The sequence below is a fragment of the Megalobrama amblycephala genome, linkage group LG22 (genome assembly GCF_018812025.1).
Source record: "Megalobrama amblycephala isolate DHTTF-2021 linkage group LG22, ASM1881202v1, whole genome shotgun sequence".
Taxonomy (NCBI): Eukaryota; Metazoa; Chordata; class Actinopteri; order Cypriniformes; family Xenocyprididae; genus Megalobrama; species Megalobrama amblycephala.
The window spans coordinates 17856258-17877046 of NC_063065.1; the positions used below are offsets into that span (position 1 = coordinate 17856258).

The following is a 20789-nucleotide window of genomic DNA, read 5'->3' on the forward strand; positions in this document are numbered from 1 at the left end:
TCAGCCGCCGAGCCCGTATCTCCAGTCTCCAGCCCTCAGCTCCAGCCGCCGCCAAGCCCTCAGCTCCAGCCGCCGCCGAGCCAGCCGCTCCTATGAACTGTGTTATAGAAGTCTCCAGCCCTAAGACTGTTTACCCTCCCTGCCTCCCTCTCCCACCTCCATCCATTTATGTATTCACTGCACCTCCTCCTCAAGCCCCATCGCCCAGATCTCCACCTCGGACCTCTGGGCGATTACCTACACCCTGGCTCCAACCTCCCTCGTCTCCACCATGGCCCATCAGTCCACTAGTCTCACCAGTCTCCATCCTGCCCCCGTTCACACCTTGTTCATTCGTCAGCCTGCCCTCACTTCTGGACTGCACTCCTCCGTCTTCGCTCCATCACTCCGTCCCTCAGCTCCAGTTGGCCTCCTCACTCCCCCCAGTGTTCACTTTGTTGTCTGTCATCTGTCTTCAACTGCGGCCTTCGGGAGCCCCGGCTGCGCTTCGGTCGGCGGAGCCGCTGGTTCCGCCATCTCCCGCCGGTCCTTCAACGCCGCCTGGGCTCAACGGCTCGAAGGCTTCGGCACCTGACCCTCCACGGCAGCCCGCTGCACCTGACTCTCCACGGCAGCCCGCTGCACCTGACTCTCCACGGCAGCCCGCTGCACCTGACCCTCCACGGCAGCCCGCTGCACCTGACCCGCCACGGCCGCCCACGGCCCCAGAACCGCCATGGCCGCCCACGGCTCCTGACCCGCCATGGCCGCCCACGGCTCCTGACCCGCCATGGCCGCCCACGGCTCCTGAACCGCCATGGCTGCCTTCGGCTCCTGACCCGCCATGGCCGCCTTCGGCTCCTGACCCGCCATGGCTTTTGAGCCCGCCCTGGAGACCTCCACTCCTGTCTGCTCATTCCCCTGCTCCGGCTTGAGGTCTCCAGGGCGCCCGCCCCTCTCCCGGTTGTTACATCTACGGCGCGAGGACGCGCCTACCGGGAGGGGGAGGTACTGTTACGGATCCCTTGTTTCCCTGGACTCCATTTCCCATGATCCTCCTGTTCTCCACACCTGCACTCACTTCCCTCGTCAGTTCCTCATCATCACGGATCACCTGCACCTGGACTCTATTATCTGCACTCCCTTTATAATGCACTCACTCCCTTCACTCCTTGTCCGTTCTGAATGTTGTTTAATGTGTATGTTGGCATTCCTGCCCTGTGTTCATTAAAGAAGTGTATGTTTGTGGAAATCCGTATCTGCCTCGTCTCTCTACACCAGCAACACGTAACAGAGGGTGAGTATGATAAACAATGTTGGTCCAATCTTGGGTCGCCATTTGACTTGACTCCAATGTAAAATCTGTGAGCTGAAGTGAAAACCAGTTGAGAATCACTGTTTCAGATACTTGACAAAAAAAATTTGTAAAAACATCCCTTACAATTTTAGCATAAAAATCCAAGCCTCATTTAAAGATAACAACGGTCTAGGCGCACATAACCTGTTGTTTCTCTTCTAGAAAGGATCAGCTAATATCTATAGGAGGGAGATAATTTCCTGCTTTACCTCCGAGGCAGCTGCAGCTCAGGCCCATTGACATTCAGTGTGCAGGAGGGGAGAGTGCAGAGACTGGCATTAGAGACAAGGGAGAAAAGAGAAATAAGAGCACAAGAACCTGCACCTTTGCGTGGAGATGCAATCTGCACGAGCATATGGGGCGATTTCTCCCGACGACCGAAGCCAGTCCACTGCACTTCAGGTTTATTATAGGGACCACAATGGAGGTAATGAGAGGGGGGACTGTCATAGCCAATCACAGGGAGTGACAGTACTGCCTCGAAACATACAGGCAGCACTTTTGTTTTATTATGCACGGCTCGCTTTGATTTGTGGAGGGCGAGTACTTGGAAGAGCCGCTCTATATCCCAGCACTGGCATTACACCAAAGAATTGCATGGGTCGCAGCACTCTGCACAGTATAGTGCATTAGTAATTGTCCTATAGATTAATTCATGAGCCTGAGGATAAATCACCAAGTAGTAGACTGAGAGATGAACTTTGGTGCCATTCGTCAGATGTTTGACATGTATTACTGAGCAAAATGAAGAGCAGATGCAGAGCATGAAAGGGTACGTGAAGATCAGAGAGGAAGAAGAGGGGGACTCAAATTTACAGGATGGTGAGCACTTCTGCAGGGCAATCAATAAAAATTCATTCTGATAAAATATTTAGAGGAGCAAATATGACAAAAATATCTCTCGTTAACTGTATCCTGTCACTGGACCGGGTACTTGATACATCCAGGCTGCGTTTTTAAAATGACATGCGGATGGGTTGTGTCCCTGAAGAATAAGTAGAGCACGCCTTTGATGAAAAATTCAATTACAAACAAGATGTGATAAGAAGACGAAATTTGATTTCATTTTAGATCCAATTAGATCTCTCGTCTTGCTCTCTAAGAGCATAGTTGAGCATTTTGTAAAACTTCAAACGTAAAAGTTTAAAAGTTTGTCACCCACACATAGATACAAAACCGCACATATTCCTAACAAAAATGTCTAGCATACCAGCATCACTAAGCATTGCAGCTTTCCTAATATCCCCCTCTTCTCCCTGACTGAGTTATTCAGGGGATTAGCAGACCATTATTTTTATTTATTTATTTATTTTTTCACAGTGCACAATGTCAAAGCTTAGTGGAGGCATTTCTCTGGCTGCGATTAGACGTGGCTTTAAAATATGCAAAATATAAAAGCTAGTTAGACAAGTCTGCTCAATATTTTACTAATTTAGTGTACAATTTGCAGCAATTTGCCATCAAAATATATATATTTCATTCACAAGTTTAGGGTCTGTAAGTTGTTTTTTTATTTATTTAAACAAAATGCAGTAAAAACAGTAACATTGTGAAATATTATTAAAAAAATTTTTTTTTATTTTTTATTTTAGATATATATTTTTTAAAAATGCAATTTATTCCTGTGATGGCAAAGCTGAACTTTCAGCATCATTACTCCGGTCTTCAGTGTCACATGATCCTTCAGAAATCATTCTAATATGCTGATTTGGGGCTCAAAAAAAATTCTTATTATTTATGATCAACGGTTGTGCGACTAAAATTTTTGTAGAAACCATGATACATTTTGTTGTCAGGATATTTCATCAATATAAAGTTCAAAAGAACAGCATTAATTTTAAATAGAAACTTTTGTTAACAATAGTCAGTCTTTTTCTGTCAGCATCCTTGCTGAATAAAAGTATTAATTTCTTAGCAAAAATTTTACTGACCCAAAACTTTTAAAGTAGCATATACACCGATCAGGCATAACATTATGACCACCTTCCTAATATTGTGTTGGTCCCCCTTTTGCTGCCAAAACAGCCCGTTGAGGCATGGACTCCACTAGACCCCTGAAGGTGTGCTGTGGTATTTGGCACCAAGATGTTAGCAGCAGATCCTTTAAGTCCTGTAGCAAACTGCGATGCACTGTGTATTCTGACACCTTTCTATCAGAACCAGCATTAACTTCTTGAGCAATTTGAGCTACAGTAGCTCGTCTGTTGGATCGGACCACATGGGCCAGCCTTCGCTCCCCACGTGCGTCAATGAGCCTTGGCCGCCCATGACCCTGTCGCAGGTTCATCACTGTTCCTTCCTCGGACCACTTTTGATAGATACTGACCACTGCAGACCGGGAACACCCCACAAGAGCTTCAGTTTTGGAGATGCTCTGACCCAGTCGTCTAGCCATCACAATTTGGCCCTTGTCAAACTGACTCAAATCCTTATGCTTGCCAATTTTTCCAGCTTCTAACACATCAACTTTGAGGACAAAATGTTCACTTGCTGCCTAATATATCCCACCCACTAACAGGTGCCGTGATGAAGAGATAATCAGTGTTATTCACTTCACCTGCTGGTGGTCATAATGTTATGCCTGATTAGTGTATACATGAATTGCAAAATACGTATAGAGGGTATGCATCGACGTCACTTTCCCGCCGAAAACGCGCTCCCTCAGCTGGACTGAGTGGCAAAAGAACCTGCTGCGTGACTGGATTTAATAGGGGAAACTGCAAAAACGCGAGTAAAACAAACGATTACACTAAAGGTTGGACTCGAAAGCGTTTCTTACAACTTGTCAAATAAACCTAATTCATGGATACTGACATGCAGCCAGGAGTCGTTTCCTGACATTTATATGTGCCTGATTTTGACGCCGGGGAAATACATAAAGCAAATCTGCCAGTGAATATTTTATATAACTACAATATAGGTAGGTTTAAATCCGCGTAATCACTTATATCAATGTTATATCGTCATATTGTCCAGCCCTAAAACATATATATAGTTTTATAGTATAGTTTTTGTCAGTGCTGTTTATTTAAAAACACCCAATTATGCAGAATATAAGATGGTAAATATTTAATTGATGAGTTGTCAACATAATATATAACATTACAATATACAGTACAGTACAAAAGTTGGGAACCACTAAGATTTTTAATGTTTTTAAAAGAAGTTTCGTCTGCTCACCAAGGCTACATTTATTTAATTAAAAATACAGTAAAAAACAGTAATATTGTGAAATATTATTAAAATTTAAAATAACAGTTTTCTATTTGAATATATTTCACAAAGTAATTTATTCCTGTGATGGCAAAGCTGAATTTTCAGCATCATTACTCCAGGCTTCAGTGTCACATGATCCTTCAGAAATCATTCTAATATGCTGATCTGCTGCTCAAGAAACATTTAATGTGTACAATTGTACAAAATATTTGTGTACAATATTTTTTTCAGGATTATTTGATGAATAGAAAGTTCAAAAGAACAGTGTTTATCTGAAATCTAATCTTTTGTAACATTATAAATGTCTTTACTGCCACTTTTGATTGATTTAATGCATCCTTGCTGAATAAAAGTATTCATTTCTTTAATTTCTTTTCAAAAAAATAAAAATTCTTACTGACCCCAAACTTTTGAACGGTAGTGTATAATGCTACAGAAGCTTTGTATTTCAGATAAATGCTGTTCTTTTGAACTTTCTATTCACTTTCTATTTCTATTTAACTGTTTTCAACATTGAAAATAATCATAAATGTTTATTGAGCAGCAAATCAGCATATTAGAATGATTTCTGAAGGATCATGTGACACTGAAGACTGGAGTAATGATGCTGAAAATTCAGCTTTGCATCACAGGAATAAATTACTTTGTCAAATATATTTAAATAGTACACAGTTATTTTAAATTGTAATAATATTTCACAATATTACTGTTTTTTACTGTATTTTTAATTAAATAAATGTAGCCTTGGTGAGCAGACGAAACTTCTTTTAAAAACATTAAAAAATCTTAGTGGTTCCAATCTTTTCGACGTTATGATTTTACCTCAAACTCCAACAATTTGACACAAAATGATAACTGCAAATCCATGTTTCTCTGCTGGAGTCGAGCTGTTTCTGTGAATTGCAGTGATCCATTTGCTTCTTTTTTCTGTAGCTTTCGGCAGTCTTTAAATATATACCTCAGGTTTTGTGTCAAAGCTATTTGTACAGTCAATCACAAGGCTCTTTCCCGTTTTGGATGTGTTTTGTGTGTTTTTCGCGGCATTCATGCTGAAAACCAATGCTGCCGCTCAGTCTTTGTGCCACTCAGTGGGCGTGACCGCAGTCGTAACGGTCGACGATGACGTCACGTGCATACCCTCTATACCATCTTACCTTCTTAGCACTTTATTTCTTCACTTTTACTTTATTGTTTGTTTATTAACCACCATGGGTATAATCATAAAAGACTTAACTTGCAAATAATGTGTCATCATATGCTTATGATGAGAACAACCAGAGTATTTTGTTTAATTTAAGCTTTAGGTGTCTTTATCTTAACATGATTTTAATATTGTGGATTTTGATGCTATACAGGTCTTGGCTGGATATTTTGGCACAATGATATGGATAATCTCCCCTTGAACACTCCGATTATGATTACGGAAATGAGGCTGCATATTTCCCAGAGGTATAGGAGTGCGTGTTTGTTTAGTGAACACAGCTACAGCATGACAAATTCCCATCTATGGAGGCTGCAGTTTCTAAGTCTTTTAAGCTTGCTTACTTTTCCTAAACACATACACACATACATTCGCTCATCCCTCTTACACCCTGTGATTTGCTCCAATTTCCATCATCAACATTCCTGGCCATAGTAATCCAAGATCATTATTAGAGAGCAGACCTTTAAACCCTGGTTGTGACATTTAATGTTGAACAGCTTATCTCTACAGTATGTGTTGGATTTCACCAGCATCCAGTGGCGGAGTAATTGCAGCAGAAATTGCGAGTCTGTGTCCTGCCCGTGTGCCAGTATAGAAACAACTTTTTTTTTACAATAATCTTAGCATATAGAGCCTTCTAATGTGGCTGTCACTTTGTTTTCTATTCACTGCTGTGACATACAGTTTAATTATAAATGTACTTCACTGCTGTCTTTAGAGCCCTGAATATTTGGCCATTTTTGTCTCCTAACATAAGTTAATAAACTGTAGAAATCTCAGAGCAGCCCCAAAACATTATCTCCACATCTCAATTAGATGATATTTGGCTTTCATAGGAATCTGCTTGTTTGGTTGTAGCCTCAGGGCTCCCAAATACAATTTCTTTATCATCTATTATGACTCAGTTGTTTTCATTTGTAACTTCCCCTTGTGTAATCTGGGTACAGCGCCCTATTTTCAGGTTTAAAAAATCTCTTGACAAGCATATTGTTACTCAGTGGCCATCTTGAATGGAATATACAAAACTCTATCTATCTATGTATCTATCTATGTATCTGGGTTATTGACGAATAAGGTTTTTAAAAGTCTAAAAAAACATAATGGAGACATTAATTTTGAAGTTTTATTAAGTGCTAACAATGAGATTATGTGGTTTTTATAATCAATTAACACTGCTTTTGTCATTTTAACCAAAATTTCGGTTTTACCGAATTACACTTTTGGTTATACCGAATGAATATATTTTCAAACAGTGCTAACAGGCTGATATATAGCTAGCTAGATAATCAAACATTTTATATTTAGTACAAGTTTTTAAAGTATTACAATATTTTCCATGTTTTATAGCGGTTGTACCGAATGACCTGATGTTTCGGGACATGCATATGAGCAAGTGAAAACATAATTTTTTTTTAAGTTAGTTACTTTGCTTCACGACCATGTGGTCCTGTGTAGGTGTCTGAATGATGTCACATCCTGTCACATGACCGCCTAACTTGATCCAAAATGGTCCCTTTATATTGGTTACTCCGAATGACATCAATGAAATTCAATTTTCCAGACATTCTTTCTCATAACAAAGCGACGACTTCTACACATAATTTTAATACCATTTTGCACAATGTTGATATATGATGTTATTAAATCATGCCAGAATAAAAAATGTCTACAATTATTACATTTAAGATATTTTAATCACAAATGAAATGGCTGTATTGGCCTTTGGACGGTTAAACCGAATGCCCTTTTGACACTTCAAAATCTTTAAAATACCTTTATATGTAGCAAAATATAATTGAAACCTTTTGGATTCAATAAAAGATATCTAGTTGTACTACCTTACATACTTTGGATGTCATATATTTGTTTTTTATTATTATTAAGGCCTTTGGACAGAAAAATGACCCGTCATGTCATCCATCCATCCATCCATCCAACATCATATTATTAATAAATCATGCAGCACATGATCTAATTGCATCTTCTAAATATTGATGGGTAAGACCACAGAAGTCTAATAATTTGTTTAGTCAGAATACATAAATAAATAGACTAGAATAGAATATTAGACTAAAGAAAGATGCTTTTTGCATCCCAGAATAGTGTGGTTACATTTTCTACCAGCAGGGGGCAACTGCCCACGCTAACCAGCCAATCTTTGACCCCTGCAGTGAAACTTGATTATGTTTAATTAATCACGTAAAATGAATAGCTCAATACATCTGGGTGTGTTTAAAACAAGTTCATGAGAAATTAGTGTAGGATAGGTCCTAGCACTTAAAATAACAGCATATAATTAGCTGCATTATATTTAACTAACACAAAAACATTGATGCAGGTTTAATAATGTATTTGCTTCAAATAGATGTTGACTACATGGGACTGTTTTTAATTTTGATACTGAATGTATAGTGATATTCACAGCAGTATGCCTATGAGTTGGGAGTGCTTTCATTTTATTACCGGTCTGCTTTAAGAGACAAGAGCAAATGCTCTCAGAGTATAGCAACCACTGTGCTTTTAGATGAAAAGCTCATTCCTGTGTCTAGAGCCTATAGTCATAACAGCATCTCCACTGCCTGGAGAAAAGGGAGAGAAATTGTGCGTGTGCCGTGTGCGCGATTGAATACTTCTATATGTGTGCGTTATAGAAGTGTGTGGGTGAGATAGAGAGGGAAATAGGACATGTGTGTGTATATAAGAGACAGAGTCAGACAGTGAGCAAGGAGGAAAGAGAGAATAACAAGATATCGGTGTGTGTTTGTCTGTGTCATTCGGGGTAACATAGGCTGGGGAAAAGTCGTTTCTGTCTTCGCTCTAAGTCGATCAGACACAGCTCAGGTCTGGCAAAGGAATATTTTTCATCTGTCAAATGCTTATCGAAAAATATAGAAAGAGAGTTCCAATGATGTGAAAGAAGCACTTTTTAACCCTTAAATATACCATGATTAAGGCTGCTATGAAAGCTTGTATTCACCTCATATTAAAAAAAGGTAATTGTGACTTTATATTTCACCATTGCAATGCTATTTCTCATAAGAAAAAACAACTTTATTTCTCATAATTGTGATGTTACTGTATATGTTGTGATTGCAACTTTATTTCTCGTTATTACACTCAACTTTAAATCTTACAACTGTGACTTACAACTCACAACTAAATTTTCTCTCATAATTGCAGTTTTATTTCTCACAATTGCGACTTTGTATATCAGAATTGTGAATATATTTTCTCATAATTGTAACTTTATATCTCACATATCTCACTGACTTTATTTCCCATAAATGCAATGCAATGCTTTTTCTCATAATTTCAACTTCATATCTCACCCGTCCGACCACCTTTTCATAACTGTGTTATATATTATATATTTTGATCACAACTTTAAATCATTGCAACTTTATTTCAGAAAATTGCAACTTTATTTCTCACAATTGTCACTTTGAATCTCAGAAGTGACTTTTTTCTCATAATTTTGACTGTTGCTAGTAATTGAGACTTTATATCTGAAATGTTCATCTTTATTTCTCATAAATTCAACTTTATTTCTCACAATTGTTTCTTATCTCACATTTACTACTCAAAATTGTGACTATTTCTTGTAGCTGCAACTTTATTTCTCACAACTGCAACTATTTGTCTCATGATTATGACACTGCCTTTAATTGTGACTTTATATTTCACATTTGCAGCTTTATTTCTCATAACTGAAACTTTATTTCTCACAATTGTGACTTTATATCTCAAAACTGCTACTCATTTTCTTATATTTGTGATGTTATCAAAAACTCCCCATTACTCATTATTCCGTTTCACCTGCACTACATCCTTATTTTTATTGTTTTTATTGCTTGTTTATTCTTATACTGTATTGACTATTGTCTATTATAATTACTATGTATTGTTTAATCTTGTTATTCTTACTGGGTTGTCCCTTATTATTCTTTTTAATTTAATTTATTTCCCTTGAGATTTATTGTTTCTTATACTCTTCTATCCAGTCTTTTTTTCCCCTTTTTTATTTGTTGTCCTTGTAATTTATTTCTTCATCTTTCTGAAGAGGAATGGACAAAATATGAATTTCATTGTACTAAAGTACATATGACAATCTTGAATCTTGCATCTTCTTATATCTTTCTTGATATTAACTTTATTTCTCAAAACCATGACTTATTTCTTGTTTTTTGCAACTTTAAATCTCACATTTTTTTTACTTTTTTGCTTGTAATTCTTACTGTATATCTTACATTTGCAACTTTTTTAATTCGCCTAACTGCGTTTCGCACAACTGCATCTTTTTCCATTGACAAGCATTCAATTTATACAGTACCTCAGAGTTTCAACTTTATCTCTAATTTAATATCTCAAATTGTGATTTCCACATGTTTCTACATGTGAACTGTCCCTATAAACAAGGTCACTGCATTCACATACTGTATACATATACTAGAATCATGCAAAACACACGTTGGTGGTTGTATCTGACCCTTCAGTAAAGTGGCTCAACCTACATCCTCATATCTTCTCTGATCATTCTCTTGTAATATGATTGCTGTACTGACCAATATCCAAAGGTCTTAATCACCACAGAAACTACATTTGCTTAATGTCAAAATGCAAACAAACATTTTCTCACAGAGAATTTTAAAAGGTCAGTTTGACTTTCTGGCCTTGTATACAAACTTATCTTGATTAATACAAGACAAACCGCTTGGCTAGAGAACATTTTCCCTTCATATCAATTTCAAATCAGTCATACAAAACTAAAAAAGGCAGCTCATTAGGAAGATTGCAGCATCTGCGCACCTCCGCCAAAGACAAATGTTGTTATTTCAGCTTGGCACTGCATTTAGGTTGTTGTTTAAGGTCCCTTAATACCCAATTTACTTACAGAAATTAAGTGAATTAATCTTTCAGGGACTGCCTGCACAGATGCCTGCCATTTGCTTTTAAGTAGGAAAAGTGTTGATATAGAAATGACACATCATAACAAATATATAAGCTGCTTTTGCATTAAATTCACCTTACCAAGTAGCCTTAAACAGACTCACTGCATCTACATGTTTTGTAAGGACAAGCAAATTGGCTTGAACTCAGGTGACCAAGCGTTACATCCTGAGGCAGCAGTCTTGTTTTCCCATAGGGTGTGCAACTGAAGAACTGAACCAGACGAGTGGGTTTAATTTCAGTGTTTTCCTAGCATCGTATTGCACAGTAATGGTCTGAGTCTTAATTGCTATGCTTTCTTCAAGTCTTTTGTTTCTATCTGTCAAATAAAAGCCATTTTGTTGAATACGAGTAAGCAATTGCTGCTTCTAGAACAGACAGAAGTGCTGCATTAAAATACATTGGGGTTACATCATATATCCAAAAGAGATCGCAATAAATAATTTCTGAAACAGTTTTGTTGTTTAACACCATTTTAATTAGCGTCCCGAGATGAATCTCAGTCTCTAAGAGGAGTCTCGCTCGCTGAGCAACATCCACAGTGACATGTTCACATTCTACTAAAATAACTTTGCTCCCGATCAGGTCATTGAGCTGCCACTTTGACTCTGTGTGGCAGCTACGGAGAGCGCAAAGTCTGACAGCAAGCCGCGCTGCTCACGCACATGACGTGATTAAGGAAATTACACCAATGCCATCCATTGCCTGGACTAATTATAAATGATTCTGCTTTTGTGCTGTGGTGAAACTGAAGTGAACAAGAAAAAGCTTCATCTAACTTTTGTTCTCAGCAGCAGTCCCCCATATAAGCCAAATCAATCCAGTTACCTTTTCTTTTTAATCAGACCTGCGGGAGCTCGTAGGGAGATGGATGTTTATTTCAAATGCTCCGGTGGTCTTGGCTAACAAAGAGAGAAAGCGATTTCAAAACCTCTGCAGCTCAATTAACATTTGCAAACTTTATCTCAAACCTCCATCCATCTGTCAGAGGGAGAATCAACTATCTGTGCTACTCAGTTTCTCTCCCACATGTAGCCACAGAGCTGGAAAGATTAATTTAAAAAATGAACGATCTTGTTGATTAATCATTGTTTTGGCACGTTTTATTCAAGTGAGTCTTGGCTGCTTCTAATTTTGGTCCATTAAATGACTGACTATTCCAGGCAGTTAATCTTATTATTCCTGGCTACCTGTAGTCAGTCCGGCGATAAACCTTTTCGCTTACTTGCATGTGTGCGCAATAAATCGGTATTGGTGAAATCAGTCATTCATAATCATCACAGTGGAAAAATGGTTGACTATGAGCTGCTTTAGGTGTTGATGCAGAACAAACATGGATTTTATATTATAAGACCTACCATCCAATTATTTCTAAGAACCAATTTCTCCTTGACTCTATTGATTTTGCAGTGCTAACTCTCTGCAAGGCAATTAGCCAAGTAATTAAATTATGTAGTAATATTAAAGTGGTAGGCGCTTCAGGCTATATTAAAACCCATGGCTAATTCCACAACACTGTGTGTTTGCAAACTTTCCTTAAAAAATGTGTGTTCCTTATATATCATTATTTTCCTAACAGCCTCATTTTCATATTTGCCAAAAAAAAAAAGAAAGAAATAAAAATAGTAAAATATACAGTAATACTTTACTTAAAGCCTTTATAATACATTATAAAAGTATTTTGTAATGCATTTACATTGTATGATCTAATGAATAATTGTAATCACAGTTTAGAAAGTATAATGCATTAAAACACATGACAAACAACCAGTTTCAGATATAGCAAGGAATCTGCAAGTATTATCATGCATTTTAACTTTGGTTACGATTAACAGATATAATGCCTTATAAGATGCATTATGCATTATAAAGGCTTTAAGTAAAGAGCTACCAAATATACTTAACAAATAAATATACAATAAAGTATTTAGAAAAGGTTAAACTTTCACTGCAACAAGAACAACTGTACCGCGGCTGACAGAACACTGTGGATGTGCATTTGTTCATCCAATAGCCAACTGTTTAAGAGATGAACAGAGGCTGGGTTGACAGTCAAGGTAAAGCATCATTGTTAAGGGCAGCTCAGCAGGGAATCCAGCAGCTCACTTTCAGTCCTAACACATGATTCATAAATCTATATTCTGAAAATAAACCGCCAGTGTGTTCAGATGTGGCATTTGAGGAACATCAGAGTTCCTTTTTTAACTTATTTATAATGTTCTGTTGTAGCACCGTCAGTTTCAATGAGCACCATCAGGGACAAAATATGGTAAGAAAGTAAAGTTACACAGCTGCTTTATGATTTGTGATCATGTTAATAGACGGTGTGACAGAACTGTAATCATCTGAATCAGCAGATTCTCTTGTTAAGTTTGATATATAACATTCACACAAACTTTTCATCTATATTTGGAAATAACCAGCAATATCATGCCTGACCAGACAAGGAAGGTTGTAACACTTTTCAATGTGCATCTGCTGGATCCCCCAAAATTGCTCAGACAGAATGGTACATTTCACATTGATTCGGTTAACACAAAAATAATAGTGAATAATACACTTTTATGTTTTTTGCCTATAATATTTTTTATTTTGTTCCGTTTTTGAATGTAAATTATTCCAACGTTAACATGTAAAAATGGATGTATGTTTGATTACCACAATAAATCCACTCATAAAACTTAATGTATTAGTGTTACAGTATATGGTAGTGGGGTTGTACTTGAAAACATAGTTTTTAAGGATAAGCAGTATATTTATAAACTACTTTAAATTGTAGCAAATATGAAAATATTATAGCTATTAAAGTTTTAGTGTCAGACGTTTAAACAAAATGTGTTGCAACACTCCCCGGTTTCCTTCTAATTTCCCTTGTCTGGTTAGACAAAACTGAAACGCTGTCGTACTTTACATATTGCTGCCTCGAAAAGCTTGTCTTGTCTTTTAGGTTAAATGTCATCTGCACCACCTAAATATCTGTGCTATTTTTCTATCACAGGCTCGAATGATTGATGGTCCTTGCCGACCGCGATAAACTGCAATGTATTACAATGTCCACAAGACAAACATGCGACTGCAAATAACATAAGTTCTTCAGAAGAACCCATAACTACACCGGTTACATCTGTGGAGTAAATGCCACCGGACTTCACTAACGCACGCCCGCGTGCCAGATGCTTCCCACCACTGCAAAAGAGCCACGAAATCAGCTTCAACTTACGGGATGATGGAGAAGCTGCTTCAGAGATGCTGAGGAGGCTTAAAATCCACAGCAAGAGCTTCAGTCCGGTCCCGGTGGTTGTCTGCATCTTCGAGTACAGTGAGATCAGCGGAGACGCAGTCACTTTTCCTTCTCGCGCGCGCTGTCCGGAAGAGCAGCTCCACAGAGCGAAGCCTCTAGATGAGCGAGACCCGCACTAACCGACGCTTTTCGGTTCTGATACTCAGTGTGGATATATTTCAGCGCAACAGTCCGGCTTTTCAACAACAAAAGACTACTGTGGAGCACTTTAATGCGGTATTTCAAGCCATGTCGAAGCGCGTGGCGCCGCGCGCTTCAGTATGTGACGCCTGTCTCGCGGAGGTCGCTGTCCAGGTGCTGAAGTTACTACACGCAGCGCGCGCTCGTCCATATAAACACAGAACCCCTCTCTCCTCTGAGTTGGTACATTCCACGAAACAGTAGAGCAGCCCTCGCGGGACAGGGGCCATTGCTTTGAGCGCCTTCTCATGGGCAGCAGAGAACAGATAACATTTGAATGAGTGTCTCTTTTATGTTTATAACTAAAGCTGTTTCTGGAGGAATGCTGATAATGGGCAAGATCTTGGCCGTAGAATTCACTCAAATTACAAGGGCGGTCGTACGAGATGTTTAAGTAATTATAACGAAATGTTACTGCAGAACTTACTGTACAAACGGGTCCGCTAGAGGGCCTGTGGAATATCCACCGCGTGAGAAAAATATATATATATATATTTTTAGGGCTGCCAAAGTTAAGATGTGAACTTGAGATAGCCTACTAAATATGTTTACAAATACCAATCTTGTTTTTTTTTTTTTTTTTAAGAAGGTTGGGAATTCATGATTATTTTATTTTTTGATAGTCCAATTTAACAGTAAGAATAAAAACAAATATACATATCTTTATATGAAAAATGTTTGTATTTCTAAGTGTTCATCATATCTCCCTCCTCTGTGGTTCTGAAACAATATTTATTGAAATATTTATTGAAAAGTGCTCTTCTGTGTGCTGAAGTTAATAAATCCTTTTGCAATCCTTTTATGTTAAAATCCTTTTATCATATTTTTAAAAATATATTTTAAAGAATTTTTTATTAGCCTATACTTATATAAAAGAAAAGTATTTGAGGGTTTTACTTGAATTAAAATTGAAAACAAAATTGAAAACATTTTATCTTATTTAATTAATAGTTTATTTATCATAAGTCAGTAAGGGAGGGACGTTATTCTAAAACAAAATATTGAACACCTTTTAGTAAAGTTTTTTTATGTCTTTTAATGCCACTCAATACAAAACATGTCTTGGTTTTTAACTAAATAATGCTGTGATATTCACAGAAAGTTTTTTATTTTTTATTTTTTTTTGTCAACTTATAGACTTGTGCTGTTAAAGTCTCAAATCAACTGCTTACAAGTCTCAAGTCATTTTTTGCAACTTAAGTGCAACTTAGTTTCAACCTCAGCTTTTGTTGGTGACACCTTATATTGGTTGGTTGATTCAGTTATGTTAAATAAGATTATCATTATTCATTAACATGAATAATAATAATTTTGATGCCATCACATAAAGCACATTTTTAGGATACCTGACAAATCACATTTTACAGTGCAACTAACTGTATCAGTAATATTTTAGTTCTTTGCGGTTCATTTTCATTTTTATATTTTGGTACAGCATATATGAAGTGGATTCACAGTCCAGTCTTCTGAGAATTTTGCTCCATCACTGGCTTTTCTCTTCCTATCTGGAACAAAAGTGGCCTGCAATCCTCACCTGTGTATGCTTGGATTTTTGTGTGATATTTACCCACCTGTTTGAAAAGCAAATTCTCAGCAGAGTGTGAAAGAAACACCATCTGTGCAAAGGCAGAGAAGGACAGCAGATACTCTCACTTTTTTCCAAGTTCTCGTCTATCAAAAGAATTGCTGCTGAAAATGCAACACATCTCATCCTGTGATTTTTTTTTTTTTCCTGTATGGCTGAGCAGGTGTTTTGCGTAATAACTTCAGGATGGAGATAAACATTTGCTTTGCACCGCATCAACAAGCACAGTGGGTAAAAGAAAAACAAACTTAAAAGAACAATTCACCCAAAAATGAGAATTTTGTCATTGTTTACTCACCTTCCTGTCAGTCCAAACCAGTGGCGTGCACGGGGGGTGGGGGTGGTGATGGTGGATTGCGATTGTGCTCCTGCCTTCGCGGAGGTCTGTGCACGCCACTGGTCCACTTTGCTTTTTTTCTCACGTGGAACACAAAAGGAGATGTTTATCAGAATGTCTGAGCTGCTCTCTTACATTCAATGAAAGTAGATGGGGACCAATGGATTTCAAGCTCTAAAAAGGACAATAAAGCACCGAAAAACATCATAATAGTCCATAAGACATGTTCAATATATTCCAAGTCTTTTGAAATCAAATAATAGCTTTGTGTGAGGAACAGAATGAAATTTAAGTTGTTATATACTGAAAATCTTGCTGTGTTCACTATTCACTTTCATTATATTAAAAGAGCAGACATGAATCTTAATTTTAGGAGTAAACTTCCCCTAAGACACATACTAAATTCTAGACAATCCTGTGAATGAAAAATACTTTCAGTTACATGTCAGACTATGATTAATCCTGCATTTAAAAACATAATGCACCCATCTTGAAAGTATATAATATGAAAGTTATGTTTATGGAAATCAATAATGCATCTGTTGGTTAAGACTTGGAAACTCACATCAAACAGCATGACAAAACATCCCAGTTAATACATGTTAGATCAAGGAATACAAAATGAACTCTTTGAAACATAAGACTCATTCCAAATTGATAGTAATATCATTAAGGACTCATTTTCGAATGCTTAAAAATTCTCTAATAAAAATCATTTTAAATTAGCACCTTTCAAGCACAAATGTAATGGTCTTGATTCCTTTTGATCCTCTTTTTTGTATTCCACTAGACAAATGAACAAAGTCTATCATCCTTACATTCCAATAATCAAATTCTAGCATTTTTTCTTTTGCATTCATAATGGATTACTCCATCTTTGGAGGTCAACAGTTCATTATATTGAAATGAGAGGCCTCTTGCATAAATCAGTGGAACTGATAATGAAATCAGATTTAGAGGCTGGAAACCCACGAAATTATATGTCATGGAATTATAAATCCTGAAAAGACTGACCTATGAGCTGTGCAGATGTCTCCGAAAAATAGAATTACCTGAATTGCTGTGGTGAGCATATTCATTCAGCTATTTGAGAGAATAATTGGTTCCTGAAATATTGCATAGAAATAATTAACCAAGGAGTCCAGGGGAAAGAAGACCTAACAAAAAATGTTAGATGATAGGTGTCCTATCTCATCTCAACCTCATCTCAGAGCTCAATTCTTAATGAATGAGTTGCGTATTCCAGACTGTAAGAACTGCATTACAGACTTTACATTATAAAATCAACATTGATCCAAGTTAATGGTGTACAGCTCTGGTGCGCCCATGATACAGAGGTATTGCTTACAGCTTTTTCACTATGATTGAAAAATACAGTAACTGGGAAGATGGTAAAAGAGACTTGCATGCCTTGATGTTGAACATCAAGAACTAAACCCATGGCAAATAGACTGCGGGTTAAGTTATCTCATACACTGAATTTGTTTCAAGCCATGTTAAATGCATAACCCACCTTACAAATGTAACAGTTATGTTGTTTATGTCTGTTTAGCTTCATTGTGTTTTGGTTTCATTTTCCCTGCTCCTGATTTGCCTGTGTTTATTGGTCATTAGTTTCTGATTAATCCTGCATCTGTTTCTGTTCAATTCATTACCACTCCTTGGCTGCGTCCAAAATCTTAAAAATGCTACCTTCAGAGGATGCTTTCCAAGGTAGGAAGGCATCAAGGCATGTCCGGATCCAATGTTAGCTTCTCCTGAGATAACTTCACCTGATTGATTTTTGAAGGCAGCATAGATGTATCCTTCTTTGCCTTTGATATCCCACAAACCTATGCGTTCTATTCCGTGACAGTTAAGCTAAGCAAGAAAGATGGTCTGAAAGTTGTGGTCGGTGGTCATTTTGTGTGTAAATGTACATTTCTGACATTACTATTACTGTTGTAGAAAGTTTAGTTTTCACTAAAGTTCTCTCTATTTTGCTGTAGATCATTAAACTGATACGCTGCCTCAGAAGTCTTTATAAAATCAGTTTCGTGAGGTACCCTTTGTACGCAAACACTGCCTGCAAAGTCATTGCCTGAAAGGCCAGCGAAGCAACAAGTCAGCTGCCTAAGCTTTCCTACACAGCCCTTGAGTATTTAAGTCCTTATGCTATATTCACGTACCATAGTCTCAAGATGACAACACGTGATGTTATATTTGTTGTATTTGATGTTATATCACTGTATTTGCATTATTGTAAGGGAAGGTTTAGGGTTGGAGTAGGTGTAGGCGTTAATAAAACACAATCTGATAAGTAGCAAATTGAATTTATTGTTATTTTATGGCGATATTTTGAATCACTTCTGGTGATACGCAGCTGTATCCCTTATAGCCGCAAACCGGAATTATGCATTTCTACCAAGCTTTTCATTGTTGTTCTACTGGTGCCTTGATTCACACGATAAAGCACACAGATCCAGCTCATTAGACCACCCTCTTAGTTTGTCCATTTTTTCTTTGGAAACTTTTTCAGAGTCAAGGAGAGAAATACTGTGTCCTTTCATTCCCAATTACTCATTTCCCATTCATTTCTGAGCCATTGTTTGGCGTCATACACTCAAAAAAATAACTCTTTGAACGAACATAAAAAAATCATGGAAAGGATTTCCACATGATTAAGTTGCTTTGTTTCAACATTATGTAATTCTGATATTCCAATTTAAGGTACTTACGTTGGGTCAACTTAATTTATTAAGGTTGATTCAACTTATTTACTATGGTTGGGCACAGCTTAATTTAATAGTGTCAGCCCAACTAATTTGCAATGTTTTGGAAAATAAATAAAAAGCAATAAATAAATAAATAATTAATAAATTGTTTTCATATACATTGATTTTTACAATTAATTCTTCTTGTTTAGTTTTGTGATTTATATAACTTTTGTGATGTTCTGTGTTAGAAATCTAGATGTGATACTGGATTCATCCTAAATTGCCTTAACCAAAAACATTGTAAAACCTAAATTGATCATAAGTCCATTGGTGGCAATGGTTTTACAATCAACATAGGCTTACAATGCTTTTGGGAAATGCAACCCAGAGCACTACCACAGTGATTACTTTCTTATTAAAGTAATTTGAAATTTTGTTAGCAGGTCCTCAACCCAAGCACAAATAAAACTATTAATTAACAGAAACTTTTAAATACCAACATAATAGAACAGTAAACATTAAAAAGTCTTTCCATTTTCTCATCTTCCTAAAAACTGCTTAAAATAACACTTTATTTCAACATTTACACTCATAGTTCAGCCCCTTTGCAAAGCATGATGGGAAGTGAAAATCCTGTTTGATTGAGTCCTGGTTGAGTTTACTTGATTGAAACATGTTATTTCAATATGAAAACATCAAGTTAAGTCAAAGAGTAATCGTTTCAAGTCAGTTTAACATGAATCAATCACATTTAAACCAGAAACCTGATACAATGGTGTTGAATCAAAATAAATTGTTTAAATAAACTGAACAGCATCAAAAAATCTTTTTTTTGAGTGTACATATAATTTGCATGCTTTAGGGCTGGGACGATACATCGATTCTCGATCGATACAATGAATCTGGATCGATGCTGATATTTTCTCTCTCTAATCGATTCTGAGCTTAGTTTTAACAGCAGATGGCACTCTAGGCTCGTTTTTAACCGCACACCCTCAAAAGCTCACGAAGAAGACTGCTGGACAGCGCTCGTGCATTCGGCTGAGTCATGTAAGTGGTTAAATATAGGCTACTTGCGGTTCCGAATGTTTTTATGATGCGAGATTTGTAATTCGCTTCAACCTTTTCGAACTTGAAAATGAATGACTATTTTAACTGGTGTGAGTAAAGGAACTGGAAGCAGGCAGTGTAAGAGTGTTAGTAAAGCACGTATAGTAGTGCCATCTGCTGTTTAAAAACTAAGATCAGAATCGATTCGAGAGAGAATATCAGAAACACTCCAGAATTTTTTGTAACGCAAATCGAGATTTGATTTATTGTCCCAGCCCCTTTGTATTGAAAATGCATTGGATATTTTTGTCATGATAATTCTCGGAATGTTTGACATAGTAATGGATATACCAATGCCAGGGCTCTCAAGTTTTGGAGACAGGCAAGAGTGACATCCCCCCCATAAAAAAAAAAAAAAACTTTAGCCACCTTCTCTGGGCCAGCATCCTGTAACCTGCCCTCAGGGTGAATGAGATGATGTTTATTAGTTGTCTTTTACCTGACACCTTTGAAAGACAGATGCAATGATTAATGCATCCACAGTGTTTCCCACAGGATTTTGTGAGACTGTAGTGGGTGGACATCGGTTACTCTAGGGGGGTCCGGGGGCATGCACCCCCGGACGAAAATTTCGTACATTTTAAATTTAAATACATGAATCTAGTGCATTCTAAGAGCAAAATTAAGTGACTAGATCAATGAAGAAATTTGTTCTCTTGTAAACAATTTTGTGCTCTAAAAGTAATTTATTTATTGCTGATGGTTGGGCACATTAGTCATGTACACAACATATAGTAGGCTAAATGAGAGTTCGTAAGTGGTCAAACATGTAGAGTACACATTTAAACCATTAAAAATATGTAGCAAAAGAGGTTACCTTTGTTGAATTAATTTATTAGTGGGAGCCTGTGTCTGTATTTGTGGAACTAATGGTCAC

The 20789-nt window shown here is 37.3% G+C and overlaps 1 protein-coding gene across 2 annotated transcripts in view; it reads right to left on the reverse strand.

Annotated features, from left to right (window-relative positions):
• cntnap2a (contactin associated protein 2a) overlaps positions 1-14824 on the reverse strand; it is a 445145-nt gene extending 430321 nt beyond the window's left edge. The window contains exon 1 of one of the 2 annotated variants that reach the window (XM_048174365.1): positions 13924-14818. In XM_048174365.1, the coding sequence (XP_048030322.1) occupies positions 13924-14011 (88 nt within the window). In that variant the 5' untranslated portion in view covers positions 14012-14818. Of the gene's footprint in view, positions 1-13923 lie in introns of both variants that reach the window. The other variant, XM_048174366.1, reaches the window with a different exon arrangement.
• Between the last annotated feature and the right edge of the window lie 5965 nt (positions 14825-20789).